The sequence below is a fragment of the Zophobas morio genome, unplaced genomic scaffold (genome assembly GCF_036711695.1).
Source record: "Zophobas morio isolate AGI-343-1 ecotype UQ-CSIRO unplaced genomic scaffold, CSIRO_AGI_Zmor_V1 ptg000023l, whole genome shotgun sequence".
In the NCBI taxonomy this organism is placed as follows: domain Eukaryota; kingdom Metazoa; phylum Arthropoda; class Insecta; order Coleoptera; family Tenebrionidae; genus Zophobas; species Zophobas morio.
Window position 1 is genome coordinate 1,485,234 of NW_026972128.1, and position 18,260 is coordinate 1,503,493.

The window sequence follows — 18,260 nt, forward strand, 5'->3', positions numbered from 1 at the left end:
GTTGGGGAATGCAATTTATTAATTATTATTAAATTTATAATTTAACTTATTATTCTTATTAAATTAAGCAATTGGTAGGGGCAGTCCTGGGTCTGGTGTGGAACGATTGCTACAAACATAACAATAAGGATAAAATAGATATAAGTGTTTTATTACCTCAATCCTAACAAATTTTTTAGCTCCGCCGCAAATTCTTGTTTTTGGGTCACAGTAGGAAATGTTAATTTGATGTTTTCCTCATCTTCAAATATTAGCAATATCATAGGACCACATATTTTCTTCCATTAAATTAAAAATACTTGGTAAACAAAACATTGCCAATCATTTAGATTCGGCTCATAAAAGGGAGAACTATTACGAGAAAGTTGGTGAAAATTGGGCAATTTTGAAAAGACTAATCGATGGAATATAATTTATCTGTCAACGCAAGAGTGTTCTTTTCGTGGACATGACTTCACGAGCCGCCACTGGTTTAACATGTTCCAAAGACTGGAGGGTTTCTGCAAACTTGCTTTTTCCGCAAAATACGTAAGAAATACTTCTTCGGTAAGTGAAGCAACTTTTTTCTCGACGCCAATCTTCGAAAATTTGCAATGCTCTTTCATACCGATCTTTTGATTTACACGGTCATAGATCGTTAGAGTGCCAAGCAGAACGAAAGGTGACATGGGCGGAGCTTCAGATGCGCGTCTATCTCTTACCAGTGGCGTAACTGATTTATCATAAAATGTAATTAAAGTAATAAATGCTCTGAGGACCCTATTAAACAAAATTCTTCTTGCTAATAAATACAAAGTGACAAAATAAATAATAATAACTTAAAAAAATAGGAGACACAAAACGTTGGCACTAGACATACGAACACAGTACAAAAGTAAGACAAATTAACGGCGCTACTGCCCTATATTTCCATCCCCCGAGAGCTATGAATAGACTCGACCAACGTAACTTGCTTTACTGCGCAACCCACGTGATGGGCCTTTTCGTTTTGATTGTCACTCTAGTAGCAGCAGCCGCAGCTTCACTCACATCAAATGGAATGCCTTTGCAATGATCAGTGGCGGCTCGTGACTGTCTGATGTGGTGAGGCGATGATAGAAGTTTGACAATAATAATATCAATAATAAAATTAATTAAATTAATGTCATTAATGCATATTACTAGTCTTAGTAACTGCTATCATTACTAACTAGTAATGATAGAAGTGTTACCTGAATACCGGTCATTTCCGAATCATTAGTGAGTCCTAATAATATTATTATTACTAATAATAATAATAATAATAACACCCATAACACATTTAATCAACAATGTTTTTACAAGTCAAAATTTTGTTTAAACTAGCACTTTCTTGGAGGGATTCGCCAATAGTGTTCCTTTCTAAATATTAATTTAAGCCCATGAAATTTTTAATGTCTTTGGAACTTTCATGTAACTTTGCACTTCGGATGAAATTCTTTAAATCGTTATATCCCGGAGACATCGTCCATGTGTTTTTTTCATTGCCTAAGAGTAGATACGGCCAACAATATACATTTTCAGCATAAAATATTACGGCTACGGCAGAGCCGTTTATATGTTTCGTACCAGGTTGATTTAAAAGACCTGGAGTACTGACGATTTTGTCGCTTATCAATGGAAGTTAAATTAATTAACGGTTTTGACTGCTCGATATTTAGCAAAATTTACCGACGTTCTAACTCGGTTCGCCGTGAAAACGGCGTTTCAAGAAGCAACGTGATAATATCGTACTCCGGATTCATTTTTCACTCACCTGTACCCTGTACCTATGAAAGAGACAAAAACACGAAACACCAACACGTGGGCTTTTATTCACATTTATGCTAATTATCCACGCACCCTGCACCCCTACCATTCTGTAAAATAAATAGGAAAATGGTTGAATTAGTACGCCGAAATTGGCCGAGAAGCATCGAAGATATCGCCTCAGTTCCGAGCGAATTCATGTATTGGAGTATAGCAGCTGAGTCATGGAAATCCGTGTCTGTGATTGGGCTTCGTTGGTTTAAGTGAACCGACGCTCTGGCCGCTTCAGTTAAAGAATTAGGGGCATAAATCGTACAGTATTCAACGAAAAATGTCCCCAGAACGTGTAAAAAATTAAAAATCATGTACAGATCTCCCATTTCAACATATTTTTGTAACTTAAAATGCATTGAAAGCTCTTCTTTCATCATTATTTTATGAATTAACACTGTTTTCACAACACACGCACAAAATTGATGACATTTTTTCGATGTTGTATACTTTGTAAAAATAGTTGTCAACATAATTCACAAACTTGATTTCTGTGCAATTTGTAAAAAAAATTTTTTAAATTTGTAAATTTCGTCTTTTGTTAATGATTTCCGGAAAAATTTAATACAAAACACGTCAGTAAAATCTCTTACATGACTCGGAGCTTTAAAATACTCTGCACAAAGTGCCTCGTATTTCAATTTAGCTCCTCTTCAGTAATGTGAGCTTTTCTTGACTTTTATGTATATAACTATTTTAAACTCTTATTATGTCTTTGAGTTTCCTGAATGGTTCTGATCTTCTTATTCTAAATGGCTTTAATATTGCTGAATGGGTTAAATGGCATTGTTTAAGGGGGAGTTCATCTATTTTCACCTCCTATGAATCTTTCATGAACTTTTTTTTTGCCTGTCTCAATTTAATTCAGTGACTAATTTTATACGTAGAATTAGATCTTGGTCTAAGTTGTGAGCAAAGCTAGTGATCTCCTCTGTGAAGATAAGTATCATCCTGCTCTTCAAGTAGTTACAAATTTGTGTTAGCGGAGGAGTACCTTCCCTGTGTCCAATTTGCTTGGTTATAATTTCAGGAAAGCTAATTTTCCAGGTTTATATAGTGACGTATCAGTATAGATTGGTCTTATACAATTTCTATAATGTCGATGCTTCTGTTACTGGTTTTTACACAAAAATCTATGAAATATTTGATAAACATGTTCTTACGTAACTTCCATCTCTTGGCTCAGATCCCAGACGGTTCAATAAGAATATCATAATGCTTATTAAAGAAAAATGTAAAACTTGGTTAAAATTTAAAAAGTCTGGTACTTCCGTAGATTATCCAGCTTTTAAAAAGCTGCTCTCTATGCTTAAGAGTAAAATAAAAACAGTATAGGTAAAAAATTTATGTGACTAATCTAAACCAAGATCTTAAGACTAATCCTAAACATTTTTTGGGCACATTTAAACATTTTGAGTAACACTACGTTCGTTGCTAGCATTATGAGCAACGGGCGGAATCATATCTCAGACGTTCGATCCAGTGTTGCCGCGTCGATACATTGATTACAAATATGTTTTTCTTTTAGACTATATCAACATAACATAACATTTCAAGATCACAAATCTGTGGTCCTGTGGTCGAAAAATTAATAAGAGCACGGAGTATTATTATTTGAAGCAATATAGAAGTAGTTTTTTACTTTCCGAGCGTAAGCAAAGGAAGCATTGTAATTGAGTCCGTCGGCCGACTCTCTACTTTTACGTTTTCTCGATCTTTCATGATCCCTCGAGGACGAAGAAATAGGTCTCCCATTTCCGTCTGCCGTCCCGGATTTTTATTAAACAGATAATCTCCGAAAGTATTGGACCGATTGTTGTAAAATTTTGTACTTATATTAGGAATATCATGTAGATGTGTGGCGTTGCTGTGATGTTAATGTAGGCAACACAACGCACACGTACTACTTCCTCTCGCCTACGAGTAGGCAACTCAATATGCTCACCGAACACCACTCATGATTGGTTAGCCTGGCGCCGACGCAGAGACCAACTGGGGACACAAGGAGGCGCGAGTACGGCAAGTACTCTCTTCTGCCGCCGACATCGAAACGAAGAAGATGGGTACCGTCTCCTGTTCCACGTGTAAGATATCCGTTTGTAAATAAACTATAGAGAAACCCTACCTGGTGTTAGTCATTTCCACATTGGTGACCCCGGAAAGAAAATAGGAAGAGCTAGCACCATGGAAGAAATGCAAAAGAAACTGCAGGAACAACAAGAAATAATTTGCCAGTTCCAGACACAACTGGCTACCATCTCCAACAAACAAGCCCTTGATGAGGTAAGAAGTGGTTCAAATCTGAAGCTACCGACATTCTGGCAGCGAGACCCGGTGCTTTGGTTTGCACAAGTCGAAGCCCAATTTAATTGCGCGAGAATCAGGTCCGACCAGACCAAGTACTGGACCGTGGTAACCGCCTTAGACTGCGCGACGCTCCAGCCGGTTGCCGATTTGGTCGCCAACCCCCCAACAGAAGAGACAAAGTACGAAAGCATAAAATCCAGATTGATCGCCGCCTATGCAGACACCCCCGAAAAACGACTACGGAAGCTCATGTACGAAATAGAGTTAGAGGACAAGCAGCCGTCACAACTACTAAGAGAAATGGAAGCCCTAGCGGGTAAGGGGATCAGCGGTGACGTCCTCAAGACTCTGTGGTTGCAGCGTTTACCCCCACAACTACAGATGATCCTCGCCGCAAATGATAAAGAAACGCTGGACAAAATGGCGACCATAGCGGACAAATTGACCGAAATCCACCATACCAGCGCCATCACAGCAAATATTGGTGCCCTAAATCGCGGTACCTCCGCGCACGCCTCTCAAACCGTTACATCGGCGCAAGAAGATGGAATGGCTGCCGCCATTACGGCACTGCAGAAGCAGTTCGTAACTTTATCGACCACAGTAAACCAACTCGCAGACGACAGAAGGCGCCATGGGCAAGGCGAAAACTGGAATCGCGCCAAATTTAGGTCAAGGTCGAATCCGCAGGACGATAATATCTGCTATTATCACAATCGGTTCGGAGCAAACGCCAGAAGATGCGCCAAACCCTGTGACTACAAAAGGCCGTTAAACTAGAGGCGCCGTCGACGATTGAGGTGGTCCACGACGCAGCGCAAACACAACGCCTCTTCATCACCGACCCAAAATCAGGTACCCGATATTTAATCGACACGGGGGCAGAAGTTTCCGTGTTACCCAAGAGATTGTTCTCAGGCAGACAACATCTCAGCCCAGCTGAGACAACGCTCTTCGCGGCCAACGACAGCGCGATCAGAACATACGGCCAAAAGCTAATGTTCCTTGATCTCAAGCTGAAACGTCCGTTCAAGTGGGTATTTATAGTGGCAGACGTAGGCAAACCCATCATCGGAGCAGACTTCCTGAGGCATCACAACCTCCTACCTGATCTCCGCAACCGACGCCTCGTAGACGCAGCCACCCTCTTATCAACTCGCGGAACCCTGGCTATATGCAAGTCGCCTCAGATCACGACAGTGGCCAAGACGACGCCATATCACGCACTGCTAGCGGATTTCGCAGAAATTACACGCCCACCGCCACCTGGAACGAAGCACAGGGGCAACGTGTTCCACCACATCATCACCAGAGGTCCCCCGGTCGCAGAAGCTCCTCGCAGGCTTGCACCCGAGAAGTTGAGAGTGGCGAAAGCCGAATTCCAATATATGATGGAACAGGGCTGGTGCCGACCATCCAAGAGCCCTTGGGCTAGTCCGCTTCACCTTGTCCCAAAGAAACTCCCTGGTGAATGGCGTCCATGTGGCGACTATAGGCGCCTAAACAACGTGACAGTGCCTGACAGCTACCCCATCCCTCATATACAGGACTTCACCTACAGACTCGAAGGTAAAAGTGTGTTCTCCACCATAGACCTAGTGCGCGCATACCATCAAATTCCCGTGGCTGAAGAAGACGTTCCTAAAACAGCCGTGTGCACTCCGTTCGGGCTCTTCGAGTTTACAGTTATGACGTTCGGACTACGTAATGCCGCACAGACTTTCCAAAGACACCTGAACTCTCTAATAAGTGACCTTGATTTCTGCTACGTGTATATAGACGACATCTTAGTGTTCTCCCGAGATGAAGCAGAGCACGTCGAACATCTAAAAATGTTATTTTCTAGGTTACGGGAGCATCACATAGTGATTAACCCGACCAAGTGCGTGTTTGGTGAAGCCGAAGTGAAATATTTAGGACATACGATTTCCGGGAGTGGAACCAAACCACTTGAGACGTCGGTCAGTGCAATCCGCGAATTCCCCAAACCAAAGACAGTTCAAGATCTGCGACGGTTCCTTGGCATGATCAACTTCTACCGACGTTTCATTCCCCACGCAGCCCAGACCCAAACACCACTTCACCAATATCTGAACAACGCGCGGAAGAATGACAAAACAATAGTCGAGTGGACAGAAGAAGCTGAAGCCGCTTTTGAAACGTGCAAGACAGAGTTAGCCAACGCCGCGCTTCTGGCACATCCCGCCGAAAATCTGCCGCTCAGAATTATCACCGATGCTTCTGATTACGCAATCGGGGGCGTACTAGAGCAGCACTCCAATGGGACCTGGCAACCTTTAGGTTTCTTCTCCAGAAAACTTAGCAAGGAGCAGCGCAACTACAGCGCATACGATCGTGAGCTGCTTGCAGTTTACGAAACCATAAAATTCTTCAGGCACATGGTGGAAGGCAGAGACTTTTGCATACTCACCGACCACAAACCCCTCATCTACGCGTTTCAGCAGAAAGCAGGCAAAGCATCCCCAAGACAAGTCAGGCAGCTAGATTTCATCGGCCAGTTTTCCACCAACATTATCCACATTTCAGGAGAACAAAACACAGTTGCAGACACACTTTCAAGGGTCAATGAAATCACAACTCCTACGTTCATTGACACCGACGACTTAGCCAAGGAACAAGAAAAAGACGCCGAACTAACAGCACTTTTAAACTCTGATACAACAAGCCTGCGGTTAGAAAAACTCACCCCACAGGCCGGCCAGAAAGCTATCTGGTGTGACACGTCAACGGGGGTGGTTAGACCATACGTTCCACAAGATTCGAGAAAAGTAATTTTTGAAGGATTTCACAACCTCTCACACCCCAGCGGCCGAGCGACCAGTAAGCTCATCAAGAAGCGATTTGTGTGGCCATTTATGGAGAGTCACATAATGAAGTGGGCACGAAGCTGCATCCCTTGCCAGCGATCCAAAGTTGGCCGACACACCAAAGCCCCATTACAGCATTTCGATGACGTCACAGAACGGTTCCAACATGTGCACATCGATATAGTAGGTCCGCTACCTCCCTCTCAAAGCTACAGGTATTGCCTCACTATGTCTGACCGTTTCACCAGGTGGCCAGAGATCGCACCCATGACCGACATGACCGCAGAGACAGTCGCCAAGACATTCTACGAAACATGGATTTCAAGATTCGGTTGCCCAAGACAAATTACAACCGACCAAGGGCGACAATTTGAAGCATCCACCATGAATGCCTTGGCGAAAATTTTGGGCATTCAGCGCTCTCGGACGACGCCATATAGGCCCCAGAGCAACGGCCTTATCGAGAGATGGCATCGAACCATGAAGGCAGCCATCATGTGCCATGAAGCAGAAAGTTGGCTAGACGTTCTACCTACAGTATTATTAGGGTTACGTACAGCCATCAAAGAAGACATCGGTCACTCACCAGCAGAGCTGACCTACGGAACGCAACTGAAAGTCCCAGGCGAATTCTTTTTCAGCAATATCGACAGATCCGTAGAACCCACTACCTTTGTAGAAAAACTACGGGACCACATGAGGAAACTTCGCCCAACTCCAGCGTCGCACCACATTAGGCAAAGCACCTTCGTCCACACAGAGCTCAGTAAATGTAGCCATGTTTTCCTAAGAGACGACACCGTGCGAAGACCGCTCCAACAGCCCTACACCGGTCCACACCTTGTTCTGTCTCGTACTGCTAAGACAATAAAGGTCAATGTAGGCGGTAGGGAAACAACAGTGAATATCGACAGAGTAAAACCCGCTTTTATTCTCCAAGAACCAGAACCACCACCGGCTCCATCCCCAGTACGAACACAGGAAGTTACTCAAACCACCAGGTCAGGCCGCAGGTCAACGCTCCCCGCACGTTTCAGAGAATGACAACTGACAGCCGTTTTGACAGCTGTCACCCGTTACTTGGGGGGGGGTATGTGGCGTTGCTGTGATGTTAATGTAGGCAACACAACGCACACGTACTACTTCCTCTCGCCTACGAGTAGGCAACTCAATATGCTCACCGAACACCACTCATGATTGGTTAGCCTGGCGCCGACGCAGAGACCAACTGGGGACACAAGGAGGCGCGAGTACGGCAAGTACTCTCTTCTGCCGCCGACATCGAAACGAAGAAGATGGGTACCGTCTCCTGTTCCACGTGTAAGATATCCGTTTGTAAATAAACTATAGAGAAACCCTACCTGGTGTTAGTCATTTCCACAGATGGTAAAACGCTAACCAAAATTTGTCTAATCATCCACACCACTAATGCGATGACGTCACTTCAAAATTGTACCTCCATAGTGAATGGGATTTAATTTGTATAAAATAGATGCTATACATAGACCATAGATGTCCTATACATGTAGTTTATGACTCCGGTTGAGTTTTTACCCGAAACGTCTAAGATTTTTCGAAAAAAAATCAAAATTATAAAACAACATAAATATTTGTAATTTAATTTTGAATCTATAAAATCTTGTTGAAATCTTGCAGATGTTTTAAAGTTATGATAAACATGATAAATTTTTAATCGAAATATATTTACTTATCCCTTCCAAAAAATTGATGATGTCAGCTCAAAATTTTGCCGAATAAATCCTATCCAAAATGTACAAAATATGATGAGTCTGTACTTATGATTTATCGTTCCATTCATATTTTGGGAGTACAATACTGTTATTTTTAGTATTAGACTGTCTCAATCTAAGTTGATATGCGTGTCCTTGCAAAAATGTTGATGACGTTTCATTGTACTTTAGGTGCGAAGGAAGTTCTGTCGAAACAACTTTCGACCAAATTTTTCTGTTAACTGCAAGTCTTATTTCCGGTGGTAACATTGACTTGTAATTGGGCATTACGCTTGTTAGTCAATGCATATCATTACGTGGATGATAGAAGTCTTGCCTGAATGCCGGCCATTACCGGTTTAGTGGTGGGTCTTTAAATAATAATAAATTTTAAATTCTTCGTGGATTTCCATAGCGAAATGTAAAAAACTAGTCTATATTTTGTTGGTAAAGATTTATTAGGTAAGAAGTCTGCATAAATAAAACAACATTAAACTGCAGCACTGTATTTTAATACACGTATGCATAATAAAAGAACACGTGATAAATTGAACACAAAACAGTTAAGCGTTAATTGTATTTTACATATTGTTTGCTGCATGAATTTTCAATCCATTCCAAAGCTAACACTGTTTTGACGTAGCACTAAATTTATTGCGAATAGGAATGGAAATTAAAAAATCAATAGATTAATACCGACTTGCCTCGTTTTCATGAAGTAAGCCGCGTTCGTACTTAATTTAAGTTAAATATATATTTTAATTAAAATTATTTAGTAAAATAAATTTAGTGTTGTATCTAAACAGGCTTAACCTTATAAAAACCAAGTTGCAAATTTGTACACACTGACCGGCAAAAAAACCGGCCAGCCTGAAAAATATGCATAGCGCTGACTACGACCATCTTCAATCAGAGCGACAATTTGAGAGACGTCTGTAAGAGTTTCACGTGAAAACATTTATTAACTGCCAAACTTATACTCAAATGATGAAAAACACTGTTTACAACAACAGCCCCCTTTATTGTTTTAATTAAGAAAATATCGTACTCGGTCTGTTTCTGTTATTTTATTAAATTAAATTTAATTCTGCGTTTATATGTCTTCTTTTTTTCCTAATTTGTACAACATGTGTCAATAGTGAATGGTTCTTTAATAAAATAACGATCCCTACTTAAATTAGTAATTTTTAAAGTGGTTTAGCGAAATTTTTCAGGGTGGCCGGTTTTTCTTGCCGGTCAGTGTATATACTCCCAACAAAAATCAGGTGGGTTTACGCTTCACGTACACAAAAATTAACTTTTAATGATAATGGCAAAAAGGTGGTATTTTTTGCTAGATGAACTCACCGGCACATAATAAATCACAATAAAACTTTATAAATGTTTATTGAAGACGCAGGTACAAGAAAATCTTGATTTGTGCCGTATCTTACCTTAAAAAACGACATCAATATAATAAATATCCACCTTGCGTTAATTTTTGTGTAGAGTATTTTAACAACATACCGTCGTAACTTGTGTATTACAATAGCTGCTTATTCAACAATAAAAATGATTGAACAAGTAATCACAGTCTGTATTAAATAGCCTAAATAAGTACAATAGTTTTGAAGATCGTTTAAAAATAACGTCTACTTTTAAAGCAGACACCAAAATACACCGTCTCCAAAGGCACAATAATGAACTGTATCCTCGTACCAAGGTCTACACCCACTAATACAATTTCTTTTCTAAGGCAATAATGCTTTTGTTCATGTCACCAATTGGAAGCCACTGTAAAATTGTATAAAACTGCATGGAATTCCTAACACGAAACCTATTTACAATAAACTCCCTCGCAGCGTTTCTACTCAGTTCAACCAGAAGCGGTACTTGTGGCAGTTTTTTCACCTTTTCCAGCTGCTCACCGTCGTCTGAATTTTTTAATATAAAGTCTTTAAGTTTAGGATGATTAAAATAATCCAACAGAATTGTACACAGCGAAACATCAACAACAAGATCGTCGATATTTGACAAAGGATCATAAAATAACACAGCCATCGAATGTTCATCAATATTGCTACTCGTCATAAATACATCCATGTGGAGTAAAATTTTAAACAACTCACAGTAGCCAAAATGCTGGTAGACCGCGTCCAAATCGCACGATGTAACAGTCAGGCCGTGAGAAAGCAGAAGACAAATTGTTTTCGTGAAGTCTTCTTCGTTTAATTCATCTTCATTACCAAGCACCTCCAGAAGAAGTGCGATTGTGGAAGTCGAAATGTTCGAAGATTGGATAAATTCTGTTATGTATGCGCTATTTGAAAAAATATCTACAATTTCTTTTACTCCTTTAATACCACAATTGAGAGCTATTTTAATGAGTACATCAAAAATGGGCGGGTAATTGTCAATCATGTCTTTCACGATGTATCCAAACCGCTCAATAAACAATTTCAAATGTTGGGATTTTACGTGTATTAAAGAGCTAACTAAGTATTGCAGATCTTGTACGTCATAATCGACGTCAGAAATGTGGTTTAGAATTTTTGGGAACAAGTCAGAGTTTAACATCATAGCTGCAACTAAAGTGGGAAGTTTGATTATAATTTTGTTTTCATCAAACGTGTAATTGAAAAGAATTTCCTGCAGCTGGAGCTGCTGTTTGTCTGAGATATCTTGTGAGATTACAGCTACAGGTAACACTCCTCGATCTGTGGCAATGGTTACGTCTGCACCATAGTACAAGAGCATGCAAACCCAGTCAAAATTCCCAGATTCGCACGCACAATACAAAGCAGTCACCCCATATTGCGCCTGGTAATCTAAATCGCCCCCCTTTTCGATGATTAACTGACCAACATTGAGATTGTCGTCGCTTTCACACTTTGCAGCTAAGTGCAAGAATGTGAACCCACAACTATCCGTGGAATGTATATCAGCACCTTTTTTAATCAGCTCTAGCGCGAAGTATTCATCAAAACAAATCCCACCCAAGTATATCAACGGACTCTGCTCCGATCGATCAAGAAAGTTTACATCTACTTCGTCCAAGCTCATTAAATAGTCAAAAATTTCAACTCTGCAAATAACAATTTTAGAGCGGGAATGAACAACACGAAACCTTACCTTTTCCTTCTCATGACAAAATTCAGCAAAGCGCTTCCTTTCGTGTTCTGTATGTTGACAGAATTGCCGGATTCCACTAAGGCTTTTAATTCGTTTAAATCGTTTGACAAGACGGCACGAAAAAGGGGGTTGGTTTCGCGCTGCAAAGGGAACTTATTGATCTGTTTTATTAGCGTTATTTCACCTAAGCTATAAAAAATACCCGTCGTCTGCAGTGGCATCTGCACATCCGCGAACGTGCCGTGAAGGCTTCGAACTCCATGATTTTTGTCTTTTTCTCACACTTGCAAACCAATTACTATCATTGAGACACGGAAGTTGTTGGGAGAGGTTCATTTAGATATTTTGATACTTGTGATTAGTTGACAGATGTCAAGTGATAGTCAGCTGATAACATAAGCAGGGGATCGGGAGGGTTCGTGAACTCTTTTGATGGCGAAATTAGTCGATTAGTAGCTGTGATGTATTGTTGGTTGCGTATTACTTATTTTTATTACAAACAAAATAGTACGGTAAAATTTTACAAAGAGCACTTCTCGATTTCGTACAAACTGTTTGCACAGAACTCTTCTACAGGACCCCCTGATCACGTTCCTCACCTTCAAATGTTGTGGAAATGTTTACTTTTGCCACAAAAAAATTATTAAATTTCCCATTTGCACACTCTTCAATGGAGAGTCGTTTCGAACATAACCTAACTTTTATAGTCAACAATATGGGTAGGTGTAACATCGGGTTTTTAGTGGAGGCAGGGCGCTTCGCGCCCTGCACCCCATTACAAACATACCCCTAAACGTGGCACTTCTTGCTCCGTGGATCATTTAGTTATTGGAATTCGTGCGAGTTCAAGTGTGTGTGTCGTTGGTTGCCTACATGCGGCGCAACTAATAGGGTGCAAACCATAGGGTGAACACTAAATATTTTTTTCTGACACAAGGAAGCATTTCCACAACTTTTGAAGGTAAGGAACGTAATCAGGGGGTCCTGTAGAAGAGTTCTGTGCAAACAGTTTGTGCGAAATCGAGAAGTGCTCTTTGTAAAATTTGACCAATAGTACATATATGCATACAGGTGATTATTTTATCTATAAACTGTTTACGCCTAAATATTTTCGTGTAGGCAACACATTATACACATCATAAGCAGCTTTGATCAATCTATTAATCTTTTTAAATTAGTGATCCTTGATCATAGTTAGTAAATGCGTCATCTCAAAATTTTGCCGAATATTTTCTACCCAAAATGTGCAAAATATGATGAGTTTTTACCATTGCATTCATATTTTTACTTCCTGAACGTAGGCAAAGTATTGTAGTCGCGTCCGTCGACCGATTCACTCCTACAGGACGAAGAAAGAGGTCTCCCGTTTCCGCCTGTCTGTCTGCCGTCCCGGAATTTTATTAGACAGAAAATCTTAAAGTACTGGGCCGATTGTTCTTAGATTTTGTATTTATATTAGGAATATCATGTAGATGGTAAAACGCTAACCAAAATTTGTCTAATCATCCCCACCAATAATGTGATGACGTCACTTCAAAATTCTACATATGTAGTAAATGGGTTTTTAATTGTATAAAATAACTTAATCCTACACATGTAGTTTATGACTTTTTACCGGAAACGTCCAAATTTTTGGAAAAAACAATCAAAATCATAAAACAACATTTTGCAATTTAATTTTGAATCTGCAAAACCCAATGCTTTGAAATCTTGCAGATATTTTGAAGTTATGATAATCAATATAATCATGATACATTTTTAATCAAAATATACATGGTTAGTCACGAGAGAATTACTTCTGAAAATTATTTTTACGCAACCCAAAATACGAATGCCATGTACCATTTGATACTAACTGAATTTAAAATAAAATGCTTAATCCATGATTGCTTTGAGTTTGGCAATCTCATTTTGACAATTGTGGAAAAAGAGGTTACGCGAGTGTCCATGGTGGTACCGCAGCCAGTCGGAAATCTCCTCCGGCGCCGCTAATAAATTTGTCAGTGTGCCTCTTGATCTTTTGCAACCGATTAATCACGAGAAAATTATTTCTAAAAATTCCTTTTACGGCATTTTATTCAAAGGTTACAACACAAACTCAAACAAGTAAGTAAATAATTTAACTACTAATCTGTTGAAAATGTTGGGCATTTTGGGGGGATGCTACGGCTTTTTTGTAAATGGATGGCCGAAGAAGTCCAGAGGTTGCAGATTTGCACTTCGAAGAGGCTCTAGGTGACGCAGAAATGGCGAATTAACACATGCACATTAGCGGCGAACAACACTGGTAGAGCACTTACGGCTTCGGTATAGCCCAGATTGATCTGACTGTACGTCGTCGATCGAATGGGGCTCTAGAGGCGAGTCAACGATGAAAAAAAAATGTTAAAAATTAATTAACGTCAAAGTGACACTGCCAAAGTTAAAGCAATCATGGATTAGGCATTTCATTTTAAATTTAGTTAATATCAAGTGGTACAGGGTATTAGTATTTTGGGTTGCGTAAAAATAATTTTCAGAAGTAATTCTCTCGTGACTAACGGGCCAATTTCAAGTTGGTTTGCAATTAATTGCAAGCTGCGTTTCTATGGTAACCTCGCAAAAATATAATGGTTTGTATTAAGAGTTCTACGAGATCACCATAGCAACGGCGCTTGCAATTAATTGCAAACCAACTTGAAATTGGCCCGTAACCCTGTATTTACTTATCCCCTCCAAAAATTTAGTGACGTCAGCTCAAAATTTTGCCAAATTCTAAAATGTCCATAATATAATGAGTCTATACTAGTGATTTATCATTCTATTCACATTTTTTGGATTTGCTTATACAGGTGATCCAAAAAAATTAATCAATGCGTGAATTTATTTTATTGATTTAATCAAGAACTGCAAAACCGAATACTTTGAAATCTTGGAGATGTTTCAAAATTATCATAAGCATAGTAAATTATTGATCAAAATATATTTGCTCATCCCCTCTAAAAATTGCTGACGTCATCTCAAAATTTTGCTGAATAAATCCTATCTTAAATGGGCAAAATATGATGAGTCAATACTTGTCATTTATCGCTGCATTAATATTTTTTAGATTTGCTTTACGGGGTGCCTCAAAAAAATTAATGACTGAGTGAATTTATTTTATTGAGGCAAAACTGAATCCTACTTTTAAATCTTGTTATACGAGTTATTCTCCAACTCCAAAAAACTGATGACGTCATCTGAAAATTTTACCGAATAAATCCTACCTAAAATGTGCAAAATATGATGATTTTTTTTTATTTATCGTTGAATTCATATTTTTTAGTTTTGCTTAAACAGGTGGGTCAATGGAACCGCATCACAATAATTTCTAGCAGTTTCTTCCAACAACTTCGTTCACGCAGGACTTTCTTACAGATTCCTCTATTGCTCAAATTCTTCCTTATGTCGCAAACGCAATAAGTAATAATGTCAAATGAAATTTGATGCTCCGTAAACAGCATGTTTTGAACTAGTATTTAATATCGTTATAATTCTTTTGACTGAAATTACTACATATTAACGGCTGTAATCAGCGTGCTTCTCGAGTACCTACTGTTTTCCGACTGCGACAACATTGTGTGCAGTCGGAAAGAAATTGATGAATTCGTTAATTTAAATTCAGTCCATTCAGATCTTTTTACGAAGTGGTTGGAGACATATTGGTGAGTAAAAATAATTTTTTCGGTGGTTGTCAATTAATGATAATGGCAGAACAGGTAGAACAGAACTAAGAATTAATAGTGTTTGGAATCAAACTGACATTGTCAATTTCCTATAAAAAAATTATTTTAACAAATCGAATTCTTCTTCTTATTATTATTATTATCATTATTAATGTAGCGCCCTACAGAAAAATTTCAAAAACGGGCGGCAAACCGATATTAGATCAGATATAAAAACCCCAACTACTAAAATCTAAAGAACCTTTAGATGTTTTCGTACATCCTGGCACGTAAAATGTCAGTGGTTAACGAGTAGCGGCCATATATTACGAAAATATATAACACAAAGGTGTAGAATCAAAATATTTGGCCAACCCGAAATTTTGACCCACCAGCCGCCAATGGAATTATCCATGTTGATGACGTCGTCACAAATTGTTTATTGGTCAAATTAAGAACGAGTCACCCCATTTTCTCGAAAATGTGAAGAATACGCACGTCTTTATATATTAATAAGAATTATAATATTCAGAATATTTTGGTCGATTGTGGTTTAATTAATAATTTTAATCCTGTGTTTTGAGAAGACAAACTAATTCAAATCAAACTAATTTCTAGGTGACATTCTTTCGGTGTATAAATATAAATAAACACTTGAGCGTCAGATTGCTATTACGAGGTGTTGAAGGTCAAGGGTTGTTAGAGGTGGATTATTTTAAGTTTAACATGGTGAGTCATCCGAATCTGATAACGTACTGTCAGTCAGTAGCGTAACATGCACACTTCAGAAGGGGATGGTTTTTAAATTTATTTTTTTAAATCGCAAACAATAATACGCGGAAACATAAACTTAAGTGAACTGGTCAACACGCTAGCACGAATGCGGATGAATCTATTTAGGCACTAATCTAAACAGGTACAGGTACCCATCGCACGTAGAAAAATTCACTATGACAGAGAAATGATGACGGACGCTTCTGAGGATGCGCCTTTTCGAAAATGCTGGGTATGTTTCATTATATTTGAGAAGCGAGAGAAGTTCTGTCGAAACAACTGTCGACCAATTTTTTAGCTTAGTCTCTGGGAGTAAAAAGAAAAATGTTCAAAATTGGCACAATTTTTAGAACAGAAAGATTTTCTTTTTATTAGAATATTCACACTCGCAAGTTTCTCCAAAACTATTAGGATGAAGCGATTTATCATACAATTTTTACCTGGACATTTACTTATCTTACCGACGACAATCTGATTTTTTAGGAAGTTAAATGTAAGTAAATATTTCCAACGTAATAAAAATTAATGGAATTAAGATATAGTAAAAGTTTTTCCATTTTTGCGAATTTTCAAGTTCATTCTAAAATTAAATTAAAAATTTAAATTTTAAACAAACACATCTTTGAAACGAAAATTTCTGAAATACAATAGCTCAAACAAGATATATAACTGGTTCAAATTATAAAATAATTGATCATTTCCAAATTTTGACTAAAGTCTAATGTGGTATTTTCGCAACGTTTCACAGTCTGTGTAATACATGAATATTGATTTCTTTGTTTATCTGTTGTCTAGTGTGTCTATTCAGATTTTATAGATATGTAGATAACTTTAAAACTGGGAAACTAATTACTTTGAAATGATAGATATACTCATACATATACTTCAAGATTAACTTGTGATAGGACACCAGAATTTCAACCAAAGTTGTCTATCCATTTTCTCCGTAAAACTGATAACGTAATCCAAAATTTTTTTAAGTAAATTTCATTTGAAATTTATGGCGTAAGTAAGACATGCTTGAAACGCTAACTATTTCAAATGATAACATAATTTTCAATTTTTAATTTTTAATACCCGCACGTAAATTGAAATGCCTATTTTTACCATTACCTAGTTTCATATTTTCTCGACGTTTCACAAGTTGTAGAATACGAAAATGTTGATTTCTGTTTGTCTGTCTGTTGCGTTGGACAAATAAGTAAATTTCGAAAATAAGGCACTTACTACTGCAAAATGCTAGATGTACTTTAAGATTACCACCTAATAGATAATAGAATCATAATTTGTCTGTCCATTCCATGACCTCCGCAAAATTTATGATGTAATAAGCATTCACGTTCGGTAGAAGTAGCTAACAGAAAGTTTTCTGTGGTTAAGTTGCAATCTTAAGATCACTAGAAATTAAAGATTGGTATCAACTGTCTAATTTTGTAATTCAAATGTCAAATCTGAATTGTCTGGAAAAAAAACGAAGTTTTTCTAATTTCAACACGCTTCGTTTGAAGAAAATCCTTAAATACAGCGTGGAAAGAATTTCCACAAAAGTGGTCACGAGAAAGCCCATTTTAAAGGAAAAGAAACAAGAAATATTTCGTGGTTTTCAAAAAATTACAGAGAAAAATAGACAATCTTTGGGTAAAACGCAAACAGTTAAACTGGTGGCAGAAATATTTTCCGTAAAGTTCGCTGGTGTTCTCGAGTGTTTTTCGAATTTTAAAATAATACCGATACAACGGCGTCGGTGCCGTTAATATTATACTCAGAATCAGAAAGACGACTGCCCAGATTTATATACCTACATGCTTTGTTGGGTCCGCCCTACAATTGGTTTTTAATTTTATATAATCGTTATTGTTTTGTAAACGGGAAAATACTCGGCTTGGAGAATAATTGTACGTAATACACGTATAAATTTAGATTTCCGAAGGCGAAGTTTTTCACATTAAATAACTACCAGAATCAAATTTCTAAAGCGGTATCTCTAATTGCGTGATAGTGGTGAAGAT

General features: G+C 38.4%; 1 protein-coding gene and 1 long non-coding RNA gene across 3 annotated transcripts; both read right to left on the bottom strand.

Annotated features, from left to right (window-relative positions):
• Positions 1–1,050, bottom strand: LOC135134530 (uncharacterized). Its single transcript, XR_010281336.1, has 2 exons — positions 157–1,050; positions 1–109 (listed from the first exon to the last, which is right to left on the bottom strand). It is a non-coding gene; the product is annotated as an uncharacterized LOC135134530 (long non-coding RNA).
• Positions 1,051–9,173: 8,123 nt separating this feature from the next.
• LOC135134583 (uncharacterized) lies at positions 9,174–12,740 on the bottom strand. 2 transcript variants are annotated; one of them, XM_064063282.1, is made up of 3 exons: positions 11,997–12,740; positions 11,795–11,946; positions 9,174–11,747 (listed from the first exon to the last, which is right to left on the bottom strand). In XM_064063282.1, the coding sequence occupies exons 1-3, from the start codon at positions 12,054–12,056 to the stop codon at positions 10,397–10,399; spliced, it is 1,563 nt and encodes a 520-aa protein (XP_063919352.1). In that variant the 5' UTR covers positions 12,057–12,740; the 3' UTR covers positions 9,174–10,396. The 2 variants fall into 2 exon arrangements, with proteins under 2 accessions (XP_063919352.1, XP_063919353.1); XM_064063283.1 differs by having other exon boundaries at positions 11,795–11,934; positions 11,997–12,739.
• Positions 12,741–18,260: the final 5,520 nt, after the last annotated feature.

Excerpts from the sequence above, each read along its gene's own strand:
- LOC135134583 (XM_064063282.1), bottom strand. The coding sequence starts at position 12,056 with ATGGAGTTCGAAGCCTTCACGGCACGTTCGCGGATGTGCAGATGCCAC. Across the intron at positions 11,947-11,996 it reads GATGCCACTGCAGACGACGG|TTCCCTTTGCAGCGCGAAAC; the intron begins GTATTTTTTATA and ends CAGATCAATAAG. Across the intron at positions 11,748-11,794 it reads TTTGTCATGAGAAGGAAAAG|AGTTGAAATTTTTGACTATT; the intron begins GTAAGGTTTCGT and ends TGTTATTTGCAG.